The sequence below is a fragment of the Monodon monoceros genome, unplaced genomic scaffold, assembly GCF_005190385.1.
Source record: "Monodon monoceros isolate NGI ecotype Baffin Bay Population unplaced genomic scaffold, NGI_Narwhal_1 Super_Scaffold_18, whole genome shotgun sequence".
NCBI classification, from domain to species: domain Eukaryota; kingdom Metazoa; phylum Chordata; class Mammalia; order Artiodactyla; family Monodontidae; genus Monodon; species Monodon monoceros.
Genome location: NW_021703774.1, coordinates 125,753,331 through 125,773,217, shown reverse-complemented (window position 1 = coordinate 125,773,217; position 19,887 = coordinate 125,753,331). Strand labels below are relative to the sequence as shown.

The 19,887-nt window shown below is 34.9% G+C and overlaps 1 protein-coding gene across 2 annotated transcripts in view; it reads left to right on the top strand.

The window, feature by feature from the left end:
* RAVER2 (ribonucleoprotein, PTB binding 2) overlaps positions 1 to 19,887 on the top strand; it is a 102,542-nt gene that overhangs the window by 58,290 nt on the left and 24,365 nt on the right. Inside the window, exons 7-11 of one of the 2 annotated variants that reach the window (XM_029227838.1) lie at positions 82 to 147; positions 306 to 417; positions 2,335 to 2,603; positions 10,950 to 11,061; positions 12,816 to 12,952. In XM_029227838.1, the coding sequence (XP_029083671.1) occupies positions 82 to 147; positions 306 to 417; positions 2,335 to 2,603; positions 10,950 to 11,061; positions 12,816 to 12,952 (696 nt within the window). Of the gene's footprint in view, positions 1 to 42; positions 148 to 305; positions 418 to 2,334; positions 2,604 to 10,949; positions 11,062 to 12,815; positions 12,953 to 19,887 lie in introns of both variants that reach the window. The other variant, XM_029227837.1, reaches the window with a different exon arrangement.

Below are 19,887 nucleotides of genomic sequence, written 5' to 3'. Positions count from 1 at the left end.
TCTTCAAAATTAAACTAACTTAATGTTTTATCATTTTCACAGAGCTCACTTATGGGTAATACTTGTAATTTATTTCTTCAGAATCTTTCTCATGTACCACTGGCACAGCAACAATTAATGAAGTTTGAGAATATTCATACTAATAATGTAAGTATGGAATTATTTTTTTCATTTGAAATGAGTTCATTCCTTTTCTATAATCAGGCTGTTGGTCAGATTGTTAATGAATTTTCACATGTGTAGCTTTTTTATTAGGTTATGTCTTGCTGCCATGAGCAAAAGTCTTTTCTTCTCTTCTTTTGCAGAAACCAGGCTTACTTGGAGAACCCCCAGCTATGGTGCTTCAAGCTGCAGTAGGGATAGGGTCACCGCTTCCATTGAAAACAGAGTTGGGCCATCTTGGAGAAGCACATAAAAGTAAATTATGTGTATTTGCTGAGACGTCAGTAAACAGTCAGATTTGAGATTTAAAGATAGTGTACCTGTATTCTACTTTTATTTACAGGAAGGTCAGATTTGAGTTTTATTCAATCATTTAAAATTTCAGGAGCCCTCTTGGCTTTTCTGTTTTTAATATTAGAATACTATTGGTAGTTATTTATTGATGGACTTGCTTCTATGCCAAGATAAGACTTTCTCTGTTGGATATGCTTTAATATTTGATGAAGGTTCACAACAGCATGAGGCAGAGACATAGATCTATTTGAGACTGACATGCTGCCCACTGGGCTGACAGCACATTACATAGGGATCCATTTAATTTTTGCCTGGATAAGAATCCCTTAGCTTTATTAAGAAATATCTGGTAATGATAAATGTAAAGTTTGATTGTTTATTTGTATCATTTCTAAAATGTGAGCTCCAAATTAGTAGTAAAAAAAAAATGTGTATTATGTGCTTCTAAAATATAACAAATTTAAACAGAACAATTATTTTTCTTTTCAGAATAATAGCATGGTAGTATACCAGGATGTCTTATGTGATTTTGAAAGGCACTTTCAATTTGAAGTTTAACTGAAATTTGTTTGAAGTGAGCATGCTGAGGGGAAAAAAGAGGAAGTCCACCAGTGATAAAAAAGAAAAAAAACCAAGTCAGTTAAAATGGGTAACATATTTAGCCTCTTGTACATAAAACCAAGTCAAATGGTCAAATAATCGATTCAGACTATTGGAATTGACTGGGCAAAAGTTAAACCAGTACACAGACAGCTATAGAAATTTTTATAGTGTGATAGAGTCTGTCCTAAAAATTAAATATTGTATGCCTAAAAGCTTATACAGATATTTATATATAATTTGTGTTGGATTAAATAACTAGCCATTTGCTTTAGCACTGCTGCTTTAAGAACACTGAAAATTCAAAGTGTCCAAATAAATATATTGCTAAAAGATAGAACTGAGAATCTATCTCTAAATAGTTAGTACTAAAAATAATTTAAGAAATTAGTTTAGCTTTGATTTAATTAAGATAGTTGTCAAAACTAGCTCTTTTCATTTAGTTTTGACCTATAGAGTTTTAAAAAATGGAATGGTTCAGGATTTTCCTATTAAAATTTTATTTCTTCCAGAATTTCTTGTTACTCCCTGTAAATAAAAATGTAAAACTTTAATGTGTTAAACTTTCATTTGGTGCTTAGCTACTCATAAATATTGATGTTTTTTTAAACCAGTGGTGTGCTGGTGTTTAAAAACCAGCTCTCTAGGTTAAAAAAAAGTCTTGATTTGTAGCATTTGTGGATTTCTGTGTGTAAACAGTCCAACCATGGCTGATTTCAGGTTACCCATGCAAAGACGTTGAACTCAAGATCTGGGAAGAGATAGCACAGTTGACTCTTACGAGCTGGTGCAACCTGACTGACTAAATGTATTGTTGGGTTTAATGTAACTTTATTAATTTTTGAGTGTCAGAGACTTTTTTTAAACTGAAGGCTTAGTTAATTATCCCCTTCAAATATGAAAGCAGGCAAATTACAATGACTGGGCATAAAAAAAAAGGCACTGATATAACTTAAGTGCCAAAAAGTATATAAATTTTGCTCTCACCTTCTAAAATGTACAATTAGAACTTGGAACTAAAACATATAATATCCTTGAGATTATCCTGGAAGTTGTTGAAAATAGGAAAAGCATGATTACTATTAGAGGTTTTTGTTTTTCCATACAGGAGGCTGCTAATTTATAACCTTTAACCTCACCTTTTGTATTTTAACTATTCTCTAATAGGTAAAAAAATAGGTTTCTGCACATTCTGCCCATAACTTGACAAAATCAAAAGGACTATTGTGAATAAGCCTCATCTAACCAAAACCTTTTTGCATTTGTGGTTCACTACAGCATCTAATTTGATTCCACCTCAAACAACTATAACGGCTGGCATGGGCATGTTACCATTCCTTCCAAATCAGCACATTGCTGGACAAGCTGGGCCAGGGCACGGGAACACTCAGGAGAAACAGCCAGCCTTGGTGGGGATGGCAGAAGGAAATTTCTCAGGGTCACAGGCTTATCTTCAGAGCTTTCCAAACCTTACTGCTGGAGGCTTGCTCACGGGACATCATAAACAACAACAAAGTCAGCCAAAAGGCCTGGAGATAAGTTCAGGGGTAAGAAAACTGTGTGTGTGTGTGTGTGTGTGAGTGTGTGCATGCATGCATACACATACATATAAATGCACACATGTATATACATGAAGTATATATGTGTATACTACATTATGTATATACTACAAAGGAATATATTTATATACTTTTTAAACTATATCTTAAATGAAATTATTCTAATTTGAGAGTAATCTAATTTTTGGTTATTTTACAGGTGGTATAATTTATGAAGTATCAAGCAATCTTAACTATTTTTGAATTTCAAAGGAAGTTGATAATATACTTAAAGTATATAAATATGGATTATAAACTAGATAATTCCTATGTCAATGACATGAAGGCTTTTTCATACTGTACATTTACTTCTCAAAAGAGAAGAAAATATTGGACTCTAAAAAAAAACAAAACCTGTCATGATAAACAAACAAAAATCCATCCTTTGATAAGTTATGCCAAATGATGTTTGGGATTCTGCTTAATTACTTGCCAGTTTGTCTGTAAATAAAATAATTTAACTTTTATAAAATGTTTTTAAAATCTGTTATTATAAAATATTTAAATATGAATTCTTTATTCCTATAAACATTTGCTTTTCTAAAAACTTTGAGATATGCATATATAAATATAAATATAAAGGAATATAAGTTCAAAATTTTGTAGTTTGGAAAAGTGTAGTAGTACCATTAATACTTATCCAATTATATAATGATATTATTTATAAGGATTTCTTAGTAAATAATAATGCTGTTCTTTAAAATGTACTAAATTTTTCTAAAATGTATATTCTGTAGCTAATTAAGTATTATTTTAATATTTAAAGGTAGAATAAATTCTATTTTATCTGAAAAATTTCAAAGCCAGTTATTAATCTCTGGTCTGTTCAAAAGAATCTAATCTTGGTTTTAATTCTTGGTTTTTACCCCAAATTTTATTGGTTTATAAACCACTGATATTTGTAAATGTTATAATTGGTAGGTAGAATAAAGTACATTTAATTTTTTTACTTGTACCCTAGAATACCCTTTGGATTAGAAGTGGCATGTGAGGAAACAATTCTTGTAGTTGGCTATATTCAAATATCAAAATAATAATATTGACTTTGTAAGAGGTTTTGGTGTCACCTAGTCATGGCAGGAGGTATGGATAGAATGCCTATAATTATACATTGAGGAAGCTAAGGTGGTTCTTCATAGAATGAATTTTTTAAAAATTTATCTGCAGGGTTAATTGCTTAAGTTATTGAGGGAAGTTAAATAAAACTCATATATGAATAGTCTGTATCTTTTTGCACAGACTTTTTAATTGAAAGCACTAAGGTCTTTAGAAAAACTGGACTTGAGGTGATTCACATAATGGGCAAATGAGAGTGTATCTGGAAGAAGACAGGTGAAGTGGGGAAGGGCCTGGAAAACAAGTCCCGTGAAGAAGAATTGAAGGAAATAGATACATGGAACTTGGCAAGGGTTGACCAGCTGACATTTAATTTGACGTTGAAAAGAAACAAATTTACAGACTAGTCTAGTCACATGGTATTTTATGTTTCTCTAGTGGGCAGAATTAGTCTGATAAGTATGACACAATAAAGCAGATTTAGGCTTAATATAACAAAGAACAGTTGAAGTTTTCAAAGAAAGAAAAAGTTTGACACTTTCACAAAGATGTGAATGTCACATCACTGAAAATGATTATGCAGACCCCAGGTGAACATCTGTACAGATTGTTGTAGAAGTGATTCTTCTTTCCTGACAATAGGGGCTTGGACCAGGTAACCTCAAAGTATGTTTTCCAAGTATGTAGCAAGATTTTGGACTTTGTTAAACAGTTGGTTAAACTCGGCTGTAGATTTTTAGACCTGCATCTTTAATATTATGTTGACAACTGATTCTTGATTCTGTCTTTTTGTCAGAATCACCACTGGAGTTAAAAAAAAAAAAAAAAAAGATGGAGAGGGTTGGACTCTAACTTCCTCAGCCCTGAGAATCTGATTCAGAGAGATAGGGGTGAGATCTGAATTTTAAGTGTACAACTCAGTGGCATTAAGTACATTCACATTGTTTTGCAACTATCACTACTCTCCATCTCCAGAACGTTTTCATCATCCCATATTGCAGCTCTGTACCCATTCAACAACTCTCCGTTTTCCCTGCTCCCCAGCCTCCAGTAGACACTGTTTACTTTCTGTCTTAGAATTTGACTATTCTAGGTACCCAAAGTAAGTGGAATGATACAATTTTTGTCCTTTGTGTCTGACTTATTTCCATCACCATAGTGTCTTCAAGGGTCATCCACGTTATAGCATGTACTGGAATTTCCTTTTTTTAAAGGCTGAATAATATTCTATTGTATTTATAGACTACATTAAAAAAATTCTTTTATTTATTTTTGGCTGTGTTGGGTCTTTGTTGCTGCCCACAGGCTTTCTCTAGTTGCGGCGAGTGGTGGCTACTCTTCGTTGCGGTGTGTGGGCTTCTCATTGCAGTGGCTTCTCTTGTTGCGGAGCATGGGCTCTAGATGCACGGGCTTCAGTAGTTGTGGCACACGGGCTCAGTAGTTGTGGCTCACAGGCTCTAGAGCGCAGGCTCAGTAGTTGTGGCACACTGGCTTAGTTGCTCTGTGGCATGTGGGATCTTCCCGGACCAGGGCTCAAACCCGTGTCCCCTGCATTGGCAGGTGGATTCTTAACCACTGCACCACCAGGGAAGTACCTAGACTACATTTTCTTTTTCCATTTGTCCATTGATGGACATTTGGGTTGTTTCCATCTTTGGGCTCTCGTGAAAAATGCTGCTATATACAAATATCTGTTAGAGTCCCTGTTATCAGTTCTTTGGGGTACTTACCCAGAAGTGGAATAACTGAATCATATGGTACATCTATATCTTATTTTCTGAGGAACTGCCATTCTGTTTTCCACAGCAGCTGTACCATTTTTCATTTCCACCAGCAAAGCACGAGGGTTCCAATTTCTTCACATCCTCACCAACATCGTGTCTCATTGTGGTTTTGGATTTGTATTTCCCCAATGATTAGTGATGTTAAGAACCTCTTCATATGCCTATTGGTCACCTGTATATCTTCTTTGCAAAAATGTCTATTCAGATTCTTTGCTATTTTTTAATTGGGTTATTTGTTTTCTTTGCTATTGAGTCATATGAGTTCCTGAATATATTTTGGATATTAACCCCTTCTCAGATATATGGTTTGCAAATATGTTCTCCAATTCATAAGATGCCTTTTAATTTTGTTGATTGTTTCCTTTGCTGTAGAGGAGCTCTTTAGTTTAGTTTAGCTTTTTAGCACTTGCTTATTTTTGCTTTTGTTGTCTATGTTTTTGGTGTCATATCCAAAAAAATGATTGCTAAGACCAATGTCAAGTAGCTTTTCCCCTATATTTTCTTCTAGTTTTATGGTTTCAGGTCTTATGTTTAAGTCTTTAATCCAGTTTGAATAAATATTTGTGTGTGGTGTAAGATCAGGATCCAGTCTCATTTTTTTCCATATGGACATACAGTTTTCCCAACACCCATTTATTAAAGAGAGTGTCCTTTACCCATTGTGTATTCTTGGCACCCTTTTCAAATACTAGTTGACCACATATATATATATGGCTTTATTTTGGGGCTCTATTCTTTTCATAGGTCAGTGTGTCTGTTTTTATGCAAGTACCATACTGTTTTGATGACTATGGCTTTGTAATATAGTTTGGAACCAGGAAGTGTGATGCCTCCGCTTTGAACTTTTTCTCAAGGTTGCTTTAGCTATTCAGGATCTTTTGTGGTTCCACATAAATTTTAGGATTGTTTGTTCTATTTCTGTGAAAAGTGCCATTGAAATCTTGATAGGGATTGCATTGAATCTGTAGATCGCTTTGGGCAGTGTGGACATTTTAACAATATTAATTCTTCTAATCCATGAACCCAGGATATCTTTCCAGTTATTTGTGTAATTTTTGATTTCTTTTATCAATGTCATATAATTTTCAGTATACAGTTCTGTCACCTCCTTGGCTAAATTTATTCCTAATGGCTAAATTTATTCCTAAGTATTTTAGTCTTTTTGGTAGTATTATAACTGGGATTGTTTTCTTAATTTCTTTTTTAATAGTTCATTGTTAGTATATAGAAATGCAACAGATGCAAACAGAGATCATTCAATTTCTTCCTTTTTGATTTAGATGCCTTTTATTTCTTTTTTCTTGCCAAATTGCTCTGGCTAGGACTTCCAATACTATGTTGAATAAAAGTGGTGAGAGTGGGCATCCTTGTCCTTTTCCTGATCTTAGAGGAAAAGCTATGATGTTAGCTGTGGGCATGTCCTTTATATATGGCTTTTATTATGTTGAGGTATATAGATTTCCTCTATGCCCAGTTTGTTGAGAGTTTTGATCATGGAATGATGTTGAATTTTGTCCAAGGTGTTTTTTGCATCTATTGAGACAGTCATATGGTTTTATCCTTTATTCTGTTAATGTGGTGTATCACATTTATTGATTGGCCTGTGTTGAACCATCCTTGCATCCCAGGGATAAATCCCACTTGATCACAGAGTACAATCCTTTTAATGTGTTGTCAAGTTCAGGTTGCCAGTATTTCATTTAGGGCCGCTAGTATTCTGTTAAGGATTTTTTTTTTTTTTTTTTTGTAGTACGCGAGCCTCTCACTGTTGTGGCCTCTCCCGTTGTGGAGCACAGGCTCCGGACACGCAGGCTCAGTGGCCATGGCTCACGGGCCTAGCCGCTCCACGGCACGTGGGATCTTCCCGGACCGGGGCACGAACCCGTGTCCCCTGCATTGGCAGGTGGACTCTCAACCACTGTGCCACCAGGGAAGCCCTGCTCTAATCTTTATTATTTCTTTTCTTCTGCTAATTTTGGGCTTGGTTTGTTCTTCTTTTGCTAGTAACTTGAGGTGTAAAGTTAGATTGTTTCTTTGAGATCTTTCTTTTTTCTTCATGTAGACATTTATTGCTATAAACTTCCCCTTTAAGCTGCTTTTTCTGCAGCCCATAAGTTTTGGTATGTTGTGTTTCCATTTTCATTTGTCTCAAGATACTTTCTGATGTCTCTTTTGATTTCTTCTTTGACTTTGTTATTCAAGAGTGTGTTATTTGATTTCTACATATCTGTGAATTTTCCAATTTTCCTCTTAGTATCGATTCCTGGTTTCATACCATTATAGTTAGAACAATCCTTGATACGATTTCAGTACTGTTAAATTTGTTAAGACTTGTTTTGTGGCCCTACATATGACCTTCTTTTTTTTTTTTTGCTTCTGTTTTTGATGTCATCTCCAAGAAATGATCACCAAATCCAGTGTTATGAATCTTTTCACTAAGCTTTTCTTTTAAGACTTTTATAGTTTTAGCTCTTACAACTAAGACTTTGATCCATTTTGAGTTCATTTTTGTATGTGGTGTTAGGTAAGGATCCACTTCATTCTTTTATGTGGATATCCAGAATTCCCATCATTTTTTGTTGAAAAGACTGCCTATCTCCATTGTACAGTTTTGACACTTATTGAAAATTATTTAACTATATATGCAGTAATTTGTTTCTGGGCTCTCTATCCTATTCTGTTGGTCTTTATGTTTGTCTTTATGCCAGTACCATACTCTTGAGACTACTGTAGCTGTGTAGTAAGCTTGAAAATTAGAAAGTATGAGCCTTCCATTATTGTTCATCTTTTTCAATATTGTTTTGACTGTTTGGGGTTCCTTGATATTTCATATCAATTTTAGGATGGAGTTTTCTATTTCTGCCCAAAAAAGTTAGAATTTTGATAGAGATTATATTGAATTTGTAGATCACTTTGGTTAGTATTGACATTTAACAATATTAAATCTTCCAATACATGAACATGGGATGTCTTTTCATTTATTTATGTCTTTAGTTTTTTTCAGCAATGTTTTGTAGGTTTAAGTGTACAAGTATTTCTCCTCCTTGGTTCAGTTAATTCCTAATTACTTGAATCTTTTTGATGCTATTGTAAGTGGAAATTTAAAAAAATTTTCCTTTTGGATTGTTCATTATTAGTGTATAGAAACACAACTGATTTTTGCATGTTGATTTTATGTCCTGCGACTTTGCTAAATTCTTTTATTAGTTCTAACATTTTGTGCGTGTGTGTGTTTGTAATCTTTAGGATTTTCATGTCACCTGCAAAGAGAACTAATTTTACTTCCTCCTTTTCAGTTTGAAAGCTTTTTATTTTTCTTTTTCCTGCCTAATTGCTCTGGCTAGAACTTCCAATACTATATCGAACAGACGTTGTGAAAGCAGGTATATTTGCTTTTTCTTGATCTTAGAACAAGATCACCATTGAGTATAATGTTGGCTTTTTGTTATGTTAGGGTAGTTTCCTTCTATTAGTTGTTTGTTGAAAGTGTTTAATTTTAATCATGAAAGTGTGTTGAATTTTGTCAAATGCTTTTTTTGCATTAATTGAGATGATCATGCATTTCTTCCTTCAATCTGTTAGTGGGGTATATTACATTGAATGATTTTTGTATGTTGAATCATTCTTGCATTCTAGGAAGAAATACCACTTGGTTATGGTGTATAATCCTTTTAGTAATGTGCCAAATTTGGTTTGCTAGTATTTTGTTGATGATTTTTGCATCAATATTCATAAGGGATATTGTTTTGTAGTTTTCTTGTAGTGTCTTTCTGGCTTTGGTACCAGTGTAATACTGGTCTCATAGAATGAGTTAGGAGGTGTTCTGTCTTCAATTTTGTGGAAGAGTTTGAGAAGGGTTGATGTTAATTCCTTGTAGAACTTGGTAGAATTCTCCAGTGAAGCCATTTGGTCCATGACTTTTCTTTGTTGAGAGACTCTGTATTTATTTATTTATTTAATTAATTTTTCAGTTTTTAAAGTGATTCTCATGCATAGCTAGAGCTGAGAATCCCTGCTATGGATATAATCTGATTACTTTAGCAGTTTGAGTACTTTAGAAACAAAATCAGAAACTTCTTTGCTGGCTGCCTTTCCTTTACTCAATCACTGGATTTTCTCTAGGGTTCTGTCCCTTCTCATGCTATATGCTTTCCTTTGGCATATATCTTATGGTTTCAGCTCCCATTTGTAACCTTATGGTTCCATCTTAGACTTCTCTTGAACTATCTTATCTACTAGACTGAACTTCTTAAGGATAGTACCCCTGTCTTACCCATTTTAGTATTACCAATGCTTACCACAATGGCTAGAGCATAGTAAGTATTCAGTATACACATATGAATGAATGAATACATCTTCATCTGTGATTTACATATCACAAGCAAATGTGGACTTTTGGGGTGGCTTATGAAGATGTACGAAACAGCTTTCTCTGTCTAAATACAATAATATTGGCCAGATAAGGAACAAATGTAAGGAGCTTTGGCTCTCAAATATAGAAAGAAGCTCTTGAGATTATGCTTTCTTCATTCTGTTCAGGGAACAAAATAAAAATTAATTTAAAAGAAAACATAGCTACTAGCATTAACCCAACCTGAATTGTGTCTTATTTTAAAATCTTTACCATCCTAGAGTGAAAAGTAAAAATTCTGGCAGAATAATATGAAATATACTGAAGAATCAGCCCATGATTTTGTCTCATTTTTCTGTTAAAGAAATACTAGAACCCTTACACCTAGTTATATAAAAATATACTGATATCAGGACTTCCCTGGTAGATTCTTAAGGAATCCGCCTGCCAGTGCAGGAGACATGGGTTCGAGCCCTGGTCCGGGAAGATCCCACATGCCACAACTAGAGAAAGTCTGCGTGCAGCAACGAAGACCCAATGCAGCAAAAAATAAATACGTTTAAGTATATATATACTGATATCATATATTTTCAATAAATATGAATTTCTAGGGTTATCATCTAAATGTTGAATTGGATTTTATTAAATCCATTTATTTTATTTGGTATTATTTTTAATACCAGAGATAAATAAACTTTGCCTTCGTCATATGGCTGTGGCCAAATATTAAGTAAATATCTTAATAAGTAAACGTTGATGATAGTATTTCTGAAGATAAGGTATGGGATTTGTTCTCGTGAACATGAATTCTCTCCTGGTTCAAATGAGAAGGTTGTACAAGATGGCCTTTAGTTCTCTTTCAGTTCTAAAGTTCTGTGGTTCTAGAAAAGCTTTTTAAAACTAATTGGAAAAATAGGTGAAATGTGATCATTTAATCAGTATCCAGAAATATTTCACAAATTTATAGCTTCAAACATTAGGTTTCACAAATTTTTATCATACTAGACCAGATTTATTGAAGAACAAGTATTTCTCTACTCTTCCTGCATTTTTATTTTCTTGTACCTCTTATTAAGCACCCACTCTCTTGTTTTTGATAAATAGGCTGCCTCTAAGAATCAGACTTCACTCTTGGGAGAACCACCGAAAGAAATTCGGCTCAGTAAAAATCCATACTTGAACTTAGCAAGTGTGTTGCCCAGTGTGTGCTTATCATGTAAGTAAGAGCTCAGTATTAGTATTTTGGAGTTTTTAAAATTATTATTATTGTTTTTTAATTAATTAATTTTATTTATTTTTGGCTGCATCGGGTCTTCCGTTGCTGCGCGGGGGGCTTTCTCTAGGTGCGGCAAGCGGGGGCTACTCTTCGCTGTGGTGCGTGGGCTTCTCATTACGGTGGCTTCTCTTGTTGCGGAGCACGGGCTCCAGGCGCGTGGGCTTCCATAGTTGTAGGTAGCTCGCTAGCTCAATAGTTGTGGCTTGTGTGCTCTAGAGTCAGTAGTTGTGGCGCATGGGCTTAGTTGCTCTGCAGCATGTGGGATCTTTCCGGACCAGGGCTTGAACCTGTGTCCCCTGCATTGGCAGGCGGATTCTTAACCACTGCGCCACCAGGGAAGCCCAGTATTTTGGAGTTTTATTGAATACTTTTCATAATGAGTTTTACTTTAATTTTTAACTTAATGGAAGCAAATAATGCGTATTAACCAGTTAAACCCCGTGTTACGACCCTAGTCCCCTAGATTGAAAGAATAACTAAATTAAAGCTTTTAAAATGCATTCTATTTTATTTAAGGAAAACATCTTTTATAATATGCTATTAAGCATATAATCAATTTATTGAATTTTATGGAATCATGATTGAAAATAATTGGATTAAGGAATTATTTGACAATACTATAATTCTTTACAATATATATAGAATCATATTTCTAAAATATGAAGTTTAAACCTCTATGGAATCTAATATAGCCGGAGTATTTGCCAAATACCCCCCAATATGTTAGTTACTAATAATCGGCAGAAGTGGAATTCTCTTTTACTCTTTTAGAGGCCCTCCTCAAGCCTTCAATTAGTAAATTAAGACTATTAATTCAAATATAGTTTTAAGAGAAAATCACAAATGTGGTGTGCTCTAGGCACTAAGATATTCACTATAACATTGGTTTTCAATAGTGAAACATTGGAAAGTGCCTTAATGGTCATCAATAGGGGAATGGTTAAATAGTTTGTCATAAAATGGAATATATAATTGAGGGGAGTGCTATGTGTACTAATATGAAATGATCTCTAAAGCAAATGGTTAAGTGGAAGAAGCAAATGTGTGCATAGAATGATTCCATTTATGTTTATTTAAAGCTATGTATTCTTATATGCATGTATTTGAATGTGTAAATGCATAAAGTAAATCTGAGAAAATTAATTCTAAACTGTTACGTCTGGGAAAAAGAATAGAATTGAATGAAAAGAGGTGAAAGATAAATTTTGTTTTTAGTATACATTCTTTGTATTTTATGAAGTATCCTCTTGAACCAAAACATGAATTTGTAATTAATTAATTAATTTGTAATTAAACATTAAAAACATTTTTAAAGCCAGAAAAAAGTTTAATGTGCTTCTGGTATGCCTACTGTATTTTTATCTGATCTAAAAACTGATGGTTACAACTATTGCATAAATAAGAACGGTTAATTTACATTTCGTATGCCTTATTTCAGAGATTAGACATATACTTTTTAAATGTTTCCATCAAGATCATTTACCCATAGGGCAGGCTTCCATTTTCATTGTTTTAAACAAGTGAGACAATATCACATACTATATATTTTTCCCTCAGGAATAATAAATGTAGATATTTACTGGCAAACTAAAATTTGTGTTCTATTTGAGAATATGCTGAATTAACGGGTTTTGTACTCTGTAATTTATAATAAAACCAGCCAACTGAAATATATGTATTGATTTTGCCTTAAGCCCCTGCAAGTAAAATCACTCTACAGAAGACTGGAATTGCAAGCAACATTCTGGATGCAATCTCTCAGGGAAATGAATCGCAACACACGTTGGAGACGTGCATTGCTTACTCTCAACCTTTTGGTGATTATGCACAGGTACATGAATCTCAGGTTTTGATGATATATAGAAAAATTGCTTCAACTATATACTGAGTTCACTGGATATGAAAATGTGATTCTTGTAATATAAGGAATTAAAATTGCACTGATCTATACAATATTTCTTGCTTGCCATTTGGAATTTTAGGACATGTTCAGAAGATTGCTAAGTATGATTTTGCCTAGATATTCACATTGCATTGTTCACACCAGTGGTGAGCAAATGACAGAGCAAATCCAGCCCACAACCTGTTTTGTAAATAAAGTTTTACTGGGATACAGCCACATCCATTTATTTGCATGTTGTCTATGGTGCGTTGTGCTACAGCGGCAGAGTTGAGTAGTTACAACAGGTACTGTGTGGCCCACAGGATCAGATATTTACTCTCTGGCTCTTTACAGAAAAACTCTGCTGACATCTGGTTTACACCAGTGTAGACTTGACTAAGAAGCCCAAGGAAATGCCTCTGTTCTTCCCCACCGCTTGTGTATGTAGAGACATGATCATAACTAGCACTATTATGCTAACTCTTAAAACAATCAGTCAATCAATAACATTAAAAGTATTACATTCAGGGCTTCCCTGGTGGTGCAGTGGTTGAGAGTCCGCCTGGCGATGCAGGGGGACACGGGTTCATGCCCCGGTCCGGGAGGATCCCACATGCCGCGGAGCGGCTGGGCCCATGAGCCATGGCCGCTGAGCCTGCGCGTCCGGAGCCTGTGCTCCGCAACAGGAGAGGCCACAACAGTGAGAGGCCCGCGTACCGCAAAAAAAAAAAAAAAAAAAAAGTATTACATTCAAAAGACACACTGTCATTACTTAAATATGTCCATTTCGCTTTGGCCTTTTCTCCTTCAGCTTATTCTTAGTGGCTTAAGCTAAGAGTGTATATCATGTTAGTAGTATACGATTATGTAATCACGAGAGTCTTATAATTAACAATTCTGATTCTTTCTTATTTCTCAGAGCAGTCACCTTCTCAGCTCTTTCCTGTCTGGGGGAGCAATACCTCCACTTTGCTTTTCTTAGAGCAGCTGTGTTGGCTTCACCTGTCTCTAATAAACTTAGAAAAGAAAACCTATGCAAATTCACTTAGAACAATTGATGCCTGATTATGCTTTTATGGTGGGATACTAGAAACCCAGGTCAAATGGATTCTGTAGAAATGGTAAAGCTGGATATAATGAAGTCTCTTACATACCTGTGGAAAAGATGGAGAAATATGAATTGGAAGATGATGCAATTAGATAGCAACATACCTATATTTAAGGAACAGTAATCATGAATTGATGCAATTTGGAAGGCATTCTCTTCTGTGTTTCATAAAACTCCATCATTGTTCCCTTATTTGTTAACATTTTAAGTAATGACTTAGATGAGAACATTAATTATATGCTGATTATATTTACAGGTGACAAAAGGCAAAGAAGTTATCAGAGATGTGTAAAATCATTTATGAATAATTTATAGTTGTGAAAATTAGAAACAACCTAAATTTCCAACAATCTATAAGACTGAATAAACAAATTATGTCATATTTTTATCAGGAAATATAATGCAGATATTAAAAATCATGTAAAACAATGTGTAAACACATGGTAAATTTTCATAATCTGTTTTTAATCTCAAAAATTTATAAAATATAGTCATGTGCAATTCTAATTTTTTGGGTTTTTTTTTTTACAAGGAACAGAATTTACTTTCATAAACAAGAGGAAGCACAATAAATTTTTAAAAATACCTAAATGTGTGATTTAAGCTTTAAAAGTTATTTTTATACTTTTTCATTTTTGAAATGTGTTGCTTTTCTCACTAGCCGTTTTGCTTGTTAGATTACTGTGTTTTATTATATACTTATATCCATAGAAAAACCTTTCCCATTTACTCACGGAGAAATTCTGTGATAAAGATGCCTTTGCGTTGCCAGCCTTCCTCCTGCCTCTTCACTTGCTTAACCAGAGAAATTGTGGAGGTGTGCATCCTCCCTTGATTCAGTGTCTCCTTGGACATTCCCTGCTGTTTCCTCATGCTTGTTCATGTTGTTTTCTCTCCTTATGTTCTTTCATTCTTATAACCTAAACTTAATTAAATGTTACCAATTGAATAACTAGTAAAAGTTGGTCATACTTTAGGAATTCCTTCTGTTTCCACTGTTAGAATGCAGGAAAAGGTCCAAGGAAAAGAAACCAAGGTTTGTTTTCAACATTTACTATATGCTTTATAATATAAACATTTGATCTTTTTAGCAATCTTGTGATATCTAAATGACCACTTCCATAATACAAGTGGAAAAGCATAAGGGGTAAATAAACTTTCAAGTTTATGCAGTTAGTAAAGGATTTCTCTGATTCCAAAATCCACATTCTTTTCATTATACCATGGAGAAATTTCTTCAGGCATGAAAGTAGTGTCTTATAGAAACTGTTTGGTTGTTTGCTTTGTACTAGCAACTGTGCATGAGGATTAGGAGAGATGGCTATGTCAAAATATAGATGATATAATACTCTTTATTTCTAATAAAACTATCACATTTAAAAATCCTAATTGGCGGGATTCCCTGGTGGCGCAGTGGTTGAGAGTCCGCCTGCCGATGCAGGGGACACGGGTTCGTGCCCCGGTCTGAGAGGATCCCACATGCCGCGGAGCGGCTGGGTCCACGAGCCATGGCCGCTGAGCCCGTGCGTCCGGAGCCTGTGCTCCGCAACGGGAGAGGCCACAGCAGTGAGAGGCCCACGTAGGGCAAAAAAAAAAATCCTAATTGGCATTCTAGTATTGGTGAAGCTACTTGTATCAGATTATCCCTCCTGCAGATAACGGTTATTAAAATTGTATCAAATATGAAACAAAAACATTTGAAGACCCTGAAGAATGACCAAAAGCAGGCAGAAACTGAAGGGGAGCCAGTCCTTAAAAGAGGGAAACTGCATTGGATGAGATTTATGTTTCTGTGGCTTTTTGCCTAACACAATCCCACCCCACTGCCAGCCTATGCAGAAAGATGCAGTCTTACCAGCTGATGGAGTCAGAGGACAGAGTTCAGGACTGTTAGCAAGGCTGGAAAATAAGGGGGAAATCTCAGAAAAATCTCTGTGTAAACTCAGCCCAAGTACACTTGACTGACTTTTGAACTTTGTGTGAGGGGACTCCAGGGGACCTGGTGGCAAACAACAGATGGAAGGCTAAAGAACCATGAAGAGATTCAGTTCCTTTCCAGCACAGAGGAGGTAGTTTGGAGTTTGAGTTCATAAAAGTTGACTCCTTCTCAGCAAAGATCAACAACCTTCAGAGGAAGGTTACACAATCCGTAGCATCTATGAATATATCATCCACAATGTTCAGTAAACAAAAACAATTAGAAAGTTGAAAAAACAAGAAAATGTGACCCACAATTAAGGGGATAAGCAATTAATAGAAACTGACCCCAAGATGAACCAGATGTTGGTATTAGTAGACAAAGACTTAAAACAACTATTCTAAACAACTATTATAAACAGGACTTAAAGGAAATAAAGTAAAAATGAACAGATGGGAAATTTCAGGAAGAAATACAAACTTAAAAAAAAAGCTCTAGAACTAAAAAGTACAGTATCCACCAAACAAAATACACTGGATGGGCTTAGTAGAAGTTTGGAGAAAGCAGGAAAAAAGGTTCAATTAATGTAAAGACAAGTCAAAAGAAATAATTCAGTCTGAAGAACAGAGAGAAAGAGGTTGAAAACCAATAAACAGATCCTCAGGGACCTACGGGACAATATAAAGCAGTCTAAAATAAGTGTAATTGAGTCCCAGAAGGAGAGGAGAAAGATAATTGGGCATAAAATATTTGAAAAAATAATGATAAAACATTCCCCATGTTTGCTTTAAAAACCTTACAGATTTAACAGAGTCAGAGAACTCCCCTGCAAAGCAGGATAAGTGAAAACAAAATATTATGTTGGCACACCAGTTAATATGCTGAAAACCAAAGTTATAAAGAAATTATCTTGAAAGCCATCAGATAAAAATAATGCCTCTTATCTCAAGCCAGTTTCTCAACTTTGGCACTGTTGACATTCTGGGCTGGATAATTCTTGGTTTCAGTGGGGCTGTACTCTACATTGTAGGATGTTTAGCAGCATCCTTGTCCTCCACCCACTAGGTTGCCCCTCACTGAGTATAATTGTGATTAAACAACTGGTAACTATGTGGGTAAATTAAAAAGACTATATATTTTCTCTCTTCTTAATTTATTTATTAAAGTTAATTAAAAACAAAATTGTAACATTGCATGGTGCAGCTTGTAATGTGTGTAGATATAACACATTTGACAACAATAGTACAAAGGACAGTATGAGGTGAATGAAATTGTTTGTGGGGTAATTACATTTTACCTGAAGTAGAAAAATATTAACTCTTGAGTAGACTGTGATAAGTTATGGAATGTATATTGTAATCCATAGAGCAACCATTAAAAAGTTCAGAAATTATAGCTAAAATGTCAACAGTTTAATTACAATGGAATTCTAAGAACATTTGATTAAACCAAAAAAAAAAAATGTCAGGAAAGGAAAAACACTAATTAGGATGAATAGAAAGCAAATAGATAAGTAGTAAACCTTGATTGAATGATAATGATAGTTAAGTGAAAATTGACTACATCCTCCAATTAAAACAAAGAAATTGTCAGAACAGGCCAGAATGTACACTTCTACCACTTCTATTCAACAACATAAACTTGGAGGTTTTAGTCAATGAAACAAGGTTTAAAAAAAGGTATGAAATAGGAAAGTAAAAGTAAAAGTGTCTCTCTTTGCATATGACATGCCTGTTTACATGAAAAATCCTTAAGAATCTAAAAAGCAACCACTGAATATAATAAGTAAACTTTGCAAGGTCACAAGATAGAAGGACAATATACAAAACAATGAATTGTATTTCTACGTACTAGCAGCAACAGTTGGAAAATAAAGTTGAAAAAAAATTTCCATTTATAGTAGCACCAAACCTGAAATACATAGTAATAAATTAAGAGAAGATTTGTAAAAACTCTACAATGATAACTGTAAAACAATGCTGAGAGAAATTAAAGGAGGTGCCTATGAATGGAGTGCTAGACCATGTGCTCATGAATTGGAAGACTTAGTATTGGTACGATGTCAGCTCTTCTCCTCAAATTGATCTATAGATTCAGGGCAAATCTCAACCACTTTCTCAGCAACCTTTTTCTAAAAGCTGATTTTTAAAATTTATATTGAAATGCAGCGGAATTACTCTACCCAAAACAATCTTTACACAGAAGAACAAAACTGGAGGACTTCTTCTGCATGACTTCAAGATTTATTATAAAGTCATAGTAATCAAGACAGTGTGGTGTTGGCATAATGATAGACAAATGGATCAGTAGAATAAAATAGACCCATACTTAAATGGTAAATTGATTTTGGACACAAATTTTAAAACAGTCCAATAGGTAAAAAATACAAATATTGTTGGAACAACTGATTATCCGTATTGGAAAACATGAACCCTGACTCTTACACTCTAAATTTAATTTGCAATGTATCAGAGGCCTGCATGGAAAATCCAAGCCATAGATAACATCAACCAAAATGGCATAATAAGAACCTTCAAACAGTGTCTCCTCCATAAAGGCATCAATAATGCAGGCAGGAATGATCAGAATAAACTTTTACAGAACTCTGGATATTAGCTAAAGGCATGAAGCAACCAGGGGAGTATTTAGTCAAGAAAAATGTCTGAATATTGGTAAAAACAGCTAGCTTTATGGTCTTTTAGACAATCCAATTCCTGTTCTCCTGTCTCTTTCCAACAGCCCATAATCATAGTAAAAAACCAGGAAGCTGGTATCCACCAGAGTGGGCAAGAAAGGGTTGGAGCTCCACAAAGCCTCTTTCCCAGAGAACTATTATTTGACCGCTCTGCTGGTTCCCAGGAAGGACCCCACTTGCAAGGCTATTTTCATTTGACCTGACTCAGAGCTTGCCCTCAGGGGAGTTTGTTGAAAACATTTAGAGGAAATTTTTTTAACTTTATGGCTGCCTGAGGTGCTAGATGATATTTGGGGCAAGAAAAAATAGGCTAACCCAAAAGCGTTAAAGGAAACGTTGGGGTATTAGATATCCCCAGGGCCTTTGAAAATCTCTGACATGTCCTGGGAATCTTACCAGGCCGTGCACACATGTAGGATTGGGCACGTGCTTGGGAAGAACCCAAGAAGGCCCTAAGCTGTCACTTGCAGAAGTGAAGGCTAAGGCAGAGTTGTCAGCTGCCTGGCTGAGTGGTGAAGGCTTGGCCCAACACACACATGTGTGTTAAGTGAATCATTAGGTGACCCCTGAGCTAATGGAGTAGAGTCCTCAGTTACCACTCACAACAAAGGATACACCCTTTACATAATTACTTCAGAAAAGTCACTAAACAACCAGCAATAACAAATTTTGGAGGGGGAGTACAAACGGATTTCCAGAGTTGCCACATTATATCATTTTTCAACAAAAAATCATGAGACATGCAAAGAAACAAGAAAGTATGGCTCATAAACAGTGGGAAAAGCAACAAGTAGAAACTGTTTCTAAGGAAGCCCAAACATTGGACTTATTAGACAAAGGTTTAAATCACCTATTGTAAATATGTTCAAAGAATGGAAGAAAACCACATCTAAAGAACTAAAAGAAAGTGTGAGAACAGTGTCTCACCAAATAGAAAATATCAATATGGCAACAGGACTTATAAAAAAGGACCAAATAGAAATTCTGGATTTGAAAAGTGTAATAATTGAAATGAAAAATTCACTAGGGCAGAGTAGCAGATTTAAATAGGCAGAAGAAATAACCAACAGATTTGGAAGATAGGTCAATCGAGATTATCCAGTCTGAAGAATAGAAAGAATGAAGAAAAGTGAACCATAACATAACAAGTGTTGAGGAGGATG